Genomic DNA, 12560 nt, shown 5'->3' with positions numbered 1-12560 from the left:
AGGAATTCAAACCTGGTCCATCAGAGTTTCCTCCAATTGCAGCCATAACCTGGCTGAAGAAAGTTGCCACCGACTGAGGGAAAACAACGGTAAGATACAACAATCAATCTTCCCTCTCGAATAATCTAGATTTTGAGCTTTCAATAAATTTAACAACGCTTCAAACAAGAACTGTCAAACATACTGAAAAATCACTGGGCCTTCCAAGAGTATTATGCAGATAAACAGAAACTGAGAATCCTAAGTGAACAATAACTGGTCACAACATCCAGCTAAAATAGTAAAGAAGATGACTATTTCTGGAAAACACTGTTAAGTTCCACAGGAGACTCAACAATATGTTCGAGGACAGTCAGACATCCAGCTTCCTATGTGCTCGTTTAACCTATACTTGATAAAGATGGGAATTCCAACTCATCTAAGTTGATGAAAACAGCTACTAACTGGTGGGATCAACCTCTACGGTAGAGCTTGAAATGCTGGTCCTACTATATAGCCCCGTGCCAAGGCAAAGGACTCTTCTTTCTGCCACTTCATACCTGGAATCAAAACCAAAGAACTCCTTCCCCATGAAAACAGTTTCTAATAATGGCATATTTATGTATAGAAATGCTTGTTCCGAACCTCTCACAGGGTCACTAAAGTTTACCTCTTGATCTCATATTTAACAAAATGAAGTAAAGAGATGTAAGCTTTTCAGAGCTTTCTAATTTAATATTCCCTTCTTATATATATATATATATATATATATAAAACTTCATGCCAAATTGCCAAATTGCCAAATTGGTTTTCTACTCTAGCAGGGTTTCCAATGATGGCAAAAAGAGAGTTTAATAACATTGTTACAAAAGAAAAATGCTTCTGATTTCACAAGTACACAAAAGGCTGAACTTATTCCAGAACAATGAAATAGGAAAACACAAAGGATACATTAAGTCTTAACATACAACAACGATTCACACAAACTAATCAGACTAGCTGAGGAGCGGAGTTTCAAGTAAAAAACCGGCCAAGCCCAAATCTGAGTGAACTATCTAAAAATCCCAGGAAATATTTTACACTCTGACCCTTGGCAGTTTATAATGTAGTACTGGTTTGATCATTCAAGCCAGTAGCCAATAACAAGATCTTTTATTCAATGGAAAGTTCAAAATAGGGTGATTTACAATAACACAAACTAAGATAGTTGAATGGGACTGGAATTAAGGTTGAGTGTGATAGGGAAGGGGAAGATAAGGTTGATTCCTAGTGACAATAGGAATAGGGGTAAAAAGGTAATTTCAGGTACTGGTTTTAGGGTTTAGAAAGGGAAAACAAACTAATGATTCTGGTGTTTAACCCAACACCAGTAGCTTGTTAAGACTAGAAAAACAGAATCGGTTAATATTTATTGAAGGTCTAACCAGTGTTCTAATGGGGGTGGCGGCAGAATAGGAAAAACAGAAATATAACCAGATCCAACTATTAGAATTAGGTCAGATTTGATTCGAGTTCTGTATCAGGGTTCATGAACATATGATTCAAATCTCAGGATGATTGGGTGGTTGGTTTGCTTATTCTCAAAAAAAAACCCTTGAATATGAATGTCTAGAATCTTGGGTTCTAATTGCAAAAAATTAAGAACACACTTACTTGTTAATGGTTCTGATCAGAAAAAATGAATAAGAACTAATAACCAAAAGTAGTAGGAGAAACACAAGGTAGAATCATTTGGGCTTTAAACTGCAAAGTGTCAATTGGATCAAACACCAATCCCTTCCTTAATCGCACACACGGGGTTTTTTAATCAAACACAAGGGATTCTTCACCAATGGAGAACTAGAACAACAATAGCCTTTTCATTAATCAAAATTTGTGTACTAGGACTCCTTACAAACTTAAATAGAAAATTCAAAATTAGACTTCGACACTAAAAAGGAAAGGCCTAAACCCAATCCCTAACTAATAGAGTAACTTAAACTGACTAGGAATCTGAAATAGTAATGAAGCAGACTAAAAACAAGGCTGGACTTGTAGAATACTAATCTATCATAAACTTAGACACTTAACAGATCCCGTATGCCAAGCCTATTCCTATATTTTAAGCCCATTAAAGCGGGCCCATTACAAAGAAAACACATGGGATCAAAGACCCAACACATATATAACCCAACCTAAGGCTTATTTCTAATAAATTAAGTACAACTCTATATTTAGTCTGCATCATCAGTTTATTATTTTCTTTAACACAAACTCTAAAACCCATCAAACCCAACAAATACCACCCCCCCCCCAACCCCCACCCCACCCCCCACCCCACCCCCACCCCCCCTTACCCTCAAAATCCAAAAAATAAATAAATAAAACAAGAAGCCAAAACAACCACAACAATTCACAGAATAATCAGCCAAAATGCAAGTACAACAATTGGACTAATGGCAACAGTCAACAGGATGAATCACCTGTTCATTTGCAGTTGGAGGAAGGCCACTGACATAAACCAGCCGAGCATGTCTTGTAGCCTAAAAAATGGAAATTCAACACTTCGCCATCAAACATGTCAAAGAGAGGATGAACTAAACACATAGAAGTACTAATACATCATACCTGCTGAGTCATTGCCTGAGGGTGCATAAAAAGTGGGGTTGCCAGCTGGAAACACACAGAAGCATTGAATATCACTGATCTGATACATTAATATTCACAATAATGTAAAAGAAATAGACTTGCCTGTCCAGGAAACTGTAGCATGTTCGGAAACATTCCAGGGCTGGCTGGAGTTGCCCCAGTCAATTGACCTGCAAAAGCAACTAATTAAATAGCAGAATAAAGGAAAATCAATATCTAATTGATTATGAGTAACGAACCAATATGCACATCTTCATCTTCACATGTGCTGAACAAAATAAGTATATCCTAGTCTCTTGTAATCAAAATATATCAAGCAGATGAAATGAATACAAGATTTTCAGGTACTGGAGGAAATATTTGTGAAGACTACCAAAACAGGCAATAGGTGCCAGTTGAAGATGAACAAGAACCACCAAACCAGTGCATTGAATCCTCCTTGTACATAAAAACTACAGAAGTTGGCTCACGCCCAGTGGCAGCACAGTGGGACAAGTAGCTGAACATTGCCTTCTAACAACAAAACATAGACACAGAAGCAAACAAACAAACACCCATCAAGAGATGGCAGCCTTGGCTTGCTACTAATATCAATGAAAAAGTAAATAAATATAGCTTACCAACTGATACCAAGCAATTTGATACAACTCTCCAAACTAAACACAAGCAATAGATTGGCAGTGAAACAAACTCATAGGTGAGAAAAGAAAGGCCATGTACCTGAAGCAGCTCCTGGCATCAAATGCAGTTGCTGGAGGTGCGATGTTAAATCCACTAACCCGCTTTCTGCAACGACAAGTTGAAATTAGCTAGTTACTCAAGAAAAAAAATTATTACTATAATGATGAACAGAAGATAACTAAGATACATGGATACTTATTACAGTTAAAATTACAATCGCAAGTCTCGGTCATAACTGAATATATCACTTTATCATTAACATGCATCAGAAATCCCCCCCCCCACACACACACACACACACAAAACCCTAAAAGAAAGTTTTAGGACCACTGGACGGTCAGTCAAACCATAGTCAAATTGTCTGGTCAACAGTCTGCCATGCCTGAACTGAGTATTATTTCAAGGACTGGATGCGTTTTGAAATCCAATGACTGGTCAATAGACCATAAACTCCAAAACAATCCGTTGCTTTTATCATTTTCCCGGACAGAAGGACCACCAGTCCTCCAAACCAGATAGGATGGACTACCAGCAAGACGACAGAACCGGACATGAAGTAGTGAGAGGATTTGAAGCTGAATCTTGCACTAATCAAAACTCAAATCACCAGTAAGTGGACCAGAAGATGGGAGAGGCAGATGGCTGGCAGAGTGTTAAATACATTAACCAGAGGTAAATCACAACAACCTCGAATAGTTGCAATGTGAGTTTTTTATCAGAAGAAATTGTTCAGGAATTAATTACAAGTGCATGGATACAAACGCTCCCCATGAGGTCAGCTAAATTAGCTAATGTTTTTGTTGGTCAAAACAGGCTGCTAAGATGTAGTTGCAAACACAGACAAGGTTATTATGGAACCAAATGCAAGAATGTCAACAATTAGCCCGGTTTTCACAATAGTCACGATTGATGAATACTACAGACCAGGTGAAGGTTGGATACAAAGCTCATAGAATAACAATCTATGCTCAATTGGGTAATATGGAGGCATGCCCAACCTGAATCAGCAGTGAAATGAACTGTGACATGTATGGTTACCTCTTTGATCTCGAACGGGATCGAGATGGAGACCCAGACCTTGATCCATGATGAGATCTAACCCTTGAGAGAGGATTAGAGTTTTTCTGATTCCACCCTTCTCAATCTTGATTATGCCTGCAAGGTATATTGAACAATAAATCATAAAAAGCATTAACATAGCATTTGTTTTGTCAACAGACTAGGATACAAGGAATGACAAAAAGCAAAGAAATGCCAATGGAACTAGAATGGTAAAGTCAAACCAATCAAATCTACTTACAATGATACAAAAACTTCCTAGGTATAGACATACACCCTAAGAATTTTCAACCAAAGGATATTTGGAAAATACAGCTAGATGGTATTCTCTAAAATAATATAATGCTCAAACGTTCATCAGCGAAATTTCTAATAACAACAGGGTTTTCAAGAACCAAGGTGTAACATAAGGAGAGGTGTATCTCTCCAGTGCAGCTCAAGACCCACAAGGATGGCCTTTTGATTAAAAATATGTGATAAATAAACACATAACAATATAAGCCAAACCCAACTAAAATGCATGTTGACTAGCAATGTTATCTTTAATTTGTTATTACAAATACTAGATCTCAGTTTTTAAGACTCTTATTCCACAGTACAGAAAATCTAATTTTATCTCTTCCTATTTTATATATATATATATATATATATATATAAATAAACGAGTTGAAACATGCTGATCTCAAACATATCAAAACTGGAAATGTAACAATGTATCTGACACAACAGTAAATTGTGCAGTTTAAGAAAAATACTCTACCTGCCAAACTCTCCACCCCCCCACCCCACCCCCCACACCCCACAAAAAAAAAAATCATTATAGAGAGATTATTTTGCACCAAATGTCTAGCATTATAATGGACCAAATGCATGAGGCCACATGATGCTAACCTTTCACAGAATAAGGCTGTATCTCAGAATCTTCAATCATCTGACCATAAGCCTTTTAAATCAATTACCCAAGAAGTTTTCTTTGATGCTCACCTACATGCATACCTAAATGCCCTCTTCATTCTTCTAATCATTCTAAAGCATTCACACCACCTATGTACATTTAAATCACCCAAACATAACAATGACTTCACAGGAAAAAATCTCCCAAATGGACTTCTAATGAGATCTAATGAATTTGTCCAAGTCAAGAAATCATGGCTTTAATGAAATCCAGTAGTCAAATAGAATGATACAAGCTTCATCAAACCAGCATTTTTTAAATCATAAACTGAAAACATCTTCATGAAATCAATAGTGTAGCCATAAAACCCCAAAAGGAAATATATAAACTAACCTCAATGAATCTAACAAGAAGGGAAAAAGGAGGAAAATATTACCTTCTGTAAAACTCAGTTGCAGATCGTGATCATTTGTAGAAAACAAAGCATAACAGGATGATCACCAATGTATCTGCGGTGCTTAAGAGCTCACAACCACAAGAACATCAAATCCCCAACCCCCTAGCCCTTAAATTCTACAGTCTCTCAGATATCATGTGCATTATTATTTTCAGACAGCAACAACAACTCAAGACTTATCACAATTACTTGGGGTCGGCGACATGCATCTTTCCTCTCCAATCAGCTCCATTTGAGGTCATATTTGATACAAGGCCTAAGCTTTGTATGTCTTTCATCACTACTTCTCCCATAATCATTTTAGGTTTGCCTTTGGCTTTTTTGGCTCCTTCAATCTGAATCAAATCACTCCTCCGTACTAGAGCATCTAAATGCCTCCATAGAACATGGCCATGCCACCTCGAACAACTTTCTCATAGTTGTCATGTATCAGAGCTACTCCCAAATCAGCTCTAATCATTCCTTACTTTATCTTTCTTAGTTTTGCCACACATCATTCTAAACTAAATTGAGAAATTGAGTTTATCTATACGATTTTACTTAACTGCCCAACATTATGCATCATACATCATAACCAATCGTATGATTTTCCTTAAAATTTTCCTTTAAGATTTAAAGGAATACGTCGATCACACAACACTCCGGATGCACCCCTCCACTTCATCCATCCTATTTTAATTCTCTGAGAAACATCATACTCTATATCACCTACTTTATTTATGATTGAGCCCAGATACCTAAAATAATCACTTCATGGAATCTCCGTCTCATCAATTTTCACCACCTCATTATCCATCTTAATGTAATTAAAATTATGCACCATATACTCTGTTTTTATTCCACTTATCTAAAAACCTTTTGATTCCAAGGTTGACCTCCAAAATTCAAATTTGGCATTAATCCCTACTTTTGTCTCATATACCAAAATAATATCATCAACAAAAAACATGCACCAAGGAACTTGATCTTGAATGTCTTGGATTAAATCATCAATGATAAACGCAAACAAATAATGGTTTATATTTATCTTTGATGTAACACAATTGTAATTGGGAATTCACTACCTTGATCCCCTACAATTCTTACACTAATCACTACACCGTTGTACATATCTTTAAGGGAAATTTACAGTGCCTATTTTAACGGAACACCCCTTACATTACTGACAATTAGAACCGAACCCCTTACCGTCAGTCTCTATCAGGGATTATACCTTAAGATATGACTTAGCTGTGATTTTTTTTTTTAAATACCAAAATACCCTCATAAAAACCAAAACTACCAAATATGCCCTTTATTTTATAACCCTTATTTTCACATTTAGCATTCCATTGTCTTCTTCCCCAAACCGTAGAAGACAACAGTGGGCCAAATCGTAGAACACAACATCAACCTGAATCCGGCGCCCAGCGGCGAGGATTGCTTCTTATTTTCCAAAATCGAAGATTAATACCCTAAAAAGAGACATCTTGCTTCTTTATGCTCAAATCGAAGAAATAAGCAAAACCCAATCTCCTTCCTTCTTTCTACAAAGCAACCTCTCTCCGGCGACGAGCGGCGAGGTCCGACGAAGATTTATCAATCCACTATCACCGATTGTTGTCTTCTCCAAGAACTATGGCTCTTCCATATGGTGCCTTGCTGAACTGGTGAAGATGTTAATATGCAAACATCAGATGGGTCAGACTGTTCTTCCCATTTTCTATAAGGTGGATCCTTCTCATTTTCAGAAACAAAATGGGATTTTGGAGGAAACCTTTGCTGGATACGAAGAAGGATTTAGATCGAAGATGGAGGAAGGCTCTCACTCAAGTTGGATATTTGTGTGGTTGGTATATACAAGACGTTGCAGAAGGGTATTCATTTATCTTTCTTTCTTCTTTAATTCATGAACTCCACAAATTTTCATTTTTTATGTTCTTCCTAGAAAGCAAAAACTAAACACAGTTGATCCAAGTAGACTATTTTAAGTTTTATTATTAACAAAATCCATACTTTAAAAACTAAAAAGATCTATCGTTCACACTCAGTTTGGGTTATATGTGTTTTAGGTAAAAAGGTATAATAGTCTTTTCAAATCCATACTTAATAGAGACTGATAGTAAAGAATCTGATTCTAATTGTCAGTAACGTGTGGGTCTTTTGTTAAGGTGGCATTCCTCAAAGGTGGCCACCCAAAGAAGTTAACATATAACTTTTGCAGGTTTTTTTTTCTTTGTGGCAGGGGGTTGAACTCTTGACCTCTTCGAGTTGTTCTTTGTGAACAGAGACTCCCCTTTGGGGTATGATTTTTACAATTCCATTACACAATGACAGTTTAGAGCCATATTCCATTACATTAAATGCGTAATTAACACAAATATTAAAAACATTACTCTGTCAGAAATTCAGAATTGATAGGAAAAATTAACTCCGCACAAAGCACAGATAAATGAGAGAGGAAGTATAGTATTTGATCAGGCCGAAACAAAAACAAAGACAGGCAAATTACCCAGTCGGCCGCCAGAATCTACTCTTATTGCTTCTGTCTTTGATCAGATGATCAGATTCAATAAATAAAAAAAAAAACAAAAACTCGCTTAAAACAAACCTAATACTCGTATGAATGCATAAATTGAACGAACAAAAACGAAGAAAGAGCAAAATCAAATCAATAAAAACCTAATCAATCCAAGAAGTTGAAAGAACAAACATTGACTCCAAGAAACTTGAACAATCGAAATTCTACATACCCTGGCCTTTCGTATCGATCTTCTTATTATTCTCGTCTTCCCATCTATCTAGGTATTGCTACTTTGAGATTATCTGAACGGAAGATAGGCAATGGAGGAATTTAAGGATCAATTTCGCAAAGGTCGCCGAACCTGTTTCCTTGAGTATCAGAGTGTTAGTGGGTTACTGATACATATAGTAACGTAACCGACCTACACACGATAGTACATGTGCATGGCGCCATGCTTGAGCCCTCTTTGGATGCCAAGTGAAAAGAAAAAAAAAATCAAAAAAAATTGAATTTGAAAAGAGGGGTAGACACAAAAAAATATTATTATTATATAATTATGATTTTTTTTTTTTTTTGCCTTTTTTAGCATCCAAACGTAGCCTAAAGCACTCCAATTGATAGTCCACGATTTTACAATATTTTATTATTCAACATGTCACATTTAATCTTCTTTGATCAAATTTGTGTCACGTGGAGCGGCAACCATATTGCTCCCATTATCTCGTCTTTCTTTCTTATTTATTTGGATTTTTTTATTCTCATATAGGCAAGGGATCAATGTCCAGTCGTGTGCTCTTGTACCAAGGCAAAGGCCAATGAGAGCATGCTTGATACTGACATTGAATAACGATATCGAAATCATATCGAAACTGTACCAAAGGAGATTCAATACAATTTCCATATGACAAAATGGCTTTTTTTTTTACCTTGTAAGGTTTGAAAAAGTAATAGACGCTTGTGAAAATAATTATACTTCTACATTGTAATATTTCATAATTGTGAGATGGTAGAAAGAACTCTATCCTTCTGGATTCTTCATGCCACACACAACCTTTATTTTTAGGGACTATGAAAAGATGTCCTTGCCTCCTTTAAAACAGGAGCTATGTATAGATGTGGGGAACGTTAGATGGACAGAGATCCTCCTCCCTTGTGATATTTAATATCTACCTAGTATAAGACTAACACATCCATTATCTAAAGATGTAAGGTTGATCATGCATCAGGCTTTATCTCCAGTTTCTATTTTTCATGCAATTTACATGTACTTTGTTAACGAATTTTTATTTGACACTCATCACCTTCCTATGTGCTTTAAAATACGGTAGAAGTGTCATTGCACCCGCTTTTGAATCATTATTTTTCTCTCCATTAGGCTCCTTTGTACCTCGACGGCAGACTGTAAATAATATTATTATTGTTCAAAATATTTTTCATTATTAAAGGTATAATTATATATGATTATTAAACTGAATATGTTCAAGGCTTATGATAGGCTTGAGTGGGGATTTATTAAAGTTATTTTATATTTTTTGAAATTTGATTTGAAGTGGTGTGATTTGGTGGGCCATTTGATTTCTTCTATCTCTTATTCTATTAATTGAAGGGTATTTCTTTTGAAACTATTGAACCTTTGAGGGGGGATTAGACAATGTTGCCCCTTAGTCCCTTTATTTTTATAATTGCTATGAAAATCCTTTCTAGGGTTATTAGGTATATTTGATTTTTATATTTTGTAGAGCTACCAAAGAAGATGTTTTATCAATTAAAGCAGGTTTTGGAGTTATTCTAGGATTTGTTTGACTTGCATATAATTTTCAAAAGAGTACTGTTTATTTTAGTAAAATTTGTATCTTTGGATAATAAAAGATAGGAAGAAAGTTATATGTATTGGAGTGTGGCTCTCGCACATGTGCCCTGTGTCTCTCTCTCTCCTCTTTCCTATAACATGACCTCTTGTGCCATAGATTAAACGAAAATGGTGGTGCTGATTGGATCTTGCGCAGGTATAGGAGCCATGCACCTAGATAGAGAAACGCTTCCCCTAAAAGACATTTGAGTAATCTTTTGGGTGTTAAACAAAGTCCAATGAGGCTGCTTATCTTGGTACTAATCTGCTTTACCCTAGGTTAAAGTCGAAGGGTTTACAGTCTATTGTTCACCTAGTGGAAAATCAATTGGTCACTTGAAAAATATTTTCAGTTGTGTTAAGTGGAGATATTTTTAACATTGCAAATTCTATTTCCATCAAAAGAAAAGAGGGGGGGGTTCTTTGAGAGGAAAAACAGTAACACTAAAGGTTCAGTGGCCAACTTCAAACTACTTTGAAGATGGACTTTGTCCCCTAATCAGTCAGAAGCATCATCTCACCTTCAAGGATGCTGCTACTGTCTCATATACAAAGGTTAAAGTCCTATGACTAAATTGAAAAACAGCCTCGCTGCGAAACAGGAGTAGAGTTGTGTACACTACAATCCTTCCTAAACCCTGCGGTGGCTAGAGCTTTGTGCACTGAGTACACGTACCACCTACAACTAAATAGAACCTATCAAAAAGGTAACTGATGCCAAAATATGAAAGTTAAGATACAGACCTCATCTAAATAGCATCAAAACAGAGCCAAATAAACACATTTAGATCATCCCAACTATTGTGTTTTGAAAAAATAGAGTTCCTCCACCAGCCTAAATCATTCACCAATCCACAGTCTCACCCTAGTGTTCACAAAACCTTATAGCTATGTTTGGTTAGAAGGGATATTTAAGGAGAAGGGATGTACAATTTTCTTACTCAAAAAATAAACTTTTATAATCATTATTCATTACTCTATGTGATTCAATGTGATTGTATAAACTACTTAATTTTTTTAACCATATATATAATAAAAATACATTTTACATATAATTTTTATTTTACATATTATATAGCAAAGGTTTTTGATAAAAGTAAATTGAAATTTAATAATCAAATATGTAATGATTTGAGTTTAATATATATTTTTTTTGGTCAAGATAGAATTTCATTGATCAAAGGAAGGCGCGGAAAAACACCGGGCAAAGACTAAGATGGATTTACAATGAAAGGGGGTGGGTCGAGCCACCAGACACGGGAAAGCTAAGTTTGCGAGCTCCCATTGCCAGGAAATCAGCAAAGGAATTAAGGTCTCTACAAACAAAACAAAAAATTACAGAGATAAAAGCCCAAGACAGCGAAAGTACATCCAAAGCAAGAGATGATGCAGCCCAGTCAAGGGACGATGATGTGCCGTTGATGAATGAAATAGCTGAAAGGCAATCAGATTTGATGATTAAATTCTGGATCCCGAGACAACGTCCAAGCAGCAACCCATCCCGAATGGCTTCAATTTCATTTGCGGCAGCTGAGAATGAGTAGTTCCATTTACATTTAGCAGCAGTGAACCTTCCACCTGGATCCCAAAAGATGGATCCCCTTCCGCCAGAGTTGGAAGAGGACGACCAGGAACCATCACAGAAGATGGTAAAATAATTGGCATGGAATGGGAGGACGTGGTTTAACGCCTGGGGGACTTCTTGATGTGAATTACAGCCAGTAGATTGATGTTTCTCCCCTTTTGAAATCATTAGATTGTAGGCTACATGGGTTGCTTTGATGCAAGGTGTGATGAACTCAAATATGGCTCTGTTACGAGACTTCCAAATCTGCCAAGCGATGGAACTCCAGATAAGGTTTAAACCAGATTTAGTGGTTGCATCCTTGAATCGGGAGTGGACAAAAATATACCAGTCTTGTATGCTGGTTCCATTAAACTCGGAGACATCAAAACGTAGAGGAGAAACCTTGCAACTTGCAGTAGCATAGTTGCACTTGAAGAGGGCATGGATGATGGATTCCTCTTCAAGGCGGCAAATAGGACATATGCTGTTGAGTCTAATTCCTCTAGTAGACAGTCCCAAGGTTGTCGCAATGGCGTTTTGTCCGCACTTCCAAATAAACATCTGGATCTTGGGTTGGATTTGCATTTTCCAAATGGCATTCCAAAAGAGGGTATTGGAAACAGAATTGCTTGGAGATGGGGCAATTGGTGCGGGGAGACGAGCTAGCATAGTATGCGGAACATACCGTGAAGGCTCCATTTCTTGAGTAACACCACACCCAACCATCCTCAAGATTTGGAGACAAGATAGGCAATTGTAGGATGGCATTGATGTCATCTGGAAGAAACAAACTGTGGACAGTGTCTGTCTTCCAACATTTGAAGTGCCAATCAATAAGGTAGCTGACATGGGTGTCCCGAGCATGGTAAGGACGGCAAGTGATGCGCCCAAGGGGTAAAGTTGGAATCCAAGGGTCCCGAAAGATTCTTGTGGATTGGCCAT

At 36.8% G+C, this 12560-nt stretch overlaps 1 protein-coding gene and 1 pseudogene across 1 annotated transcript; both read right to left on the bottom strand.

The window, feature by feature from the left end:
- Positions 1-8762, bottom strand: part of LOC122071759 — an 11724-nt pseudogene extending 2962 nt beyond the window's left edge.
- A 2511-nt stretch (positions 8763-11273) lies between these two features.
- On the bottom strand, positions 11274-12560 carry LOC122071753. Its single transcript, XM_042636150.1, has one exon. The coding sequence runs from the start codon at positions 12558-12560 to the stop codon at positions 11274-11276; it is 1287 nt and encodes a 428-aa protein (XP_042492084.1).

Source organism: Macadamia integrifolia, unplaced genomic scaffold, assembly GCF_013358625.1.
Source record: "Macadamia integrifolia cultivar HAES 741 unplaced genomic scaffold, SCU_Mint_v3 scaffold_7A, whole genome shotgun sequence".
In the NCBI taxonomy this organism is placed as follows: domain Eukaryota; kingdom Viridiplantae; phylum Streptophyta; class Magnoliopsida; order Proteales; family Proteaceae; genus Macadamia; species Macadamia integrifolia.
The sequence above is the reverse complement of the archived record's forward strand: the minus strand, read 5'-3'. Positions and strand labels throughout refer to the sequence as shown.

Coding starts and splice junctions, on each gene's coding strand:
- LOC122071753 (XM_042636150.1), bottom strand. CDS start 12,560: ATGGCCAATCCACAAGAATCTTTCGGGACCCTTGGATTCCAACTTTAC.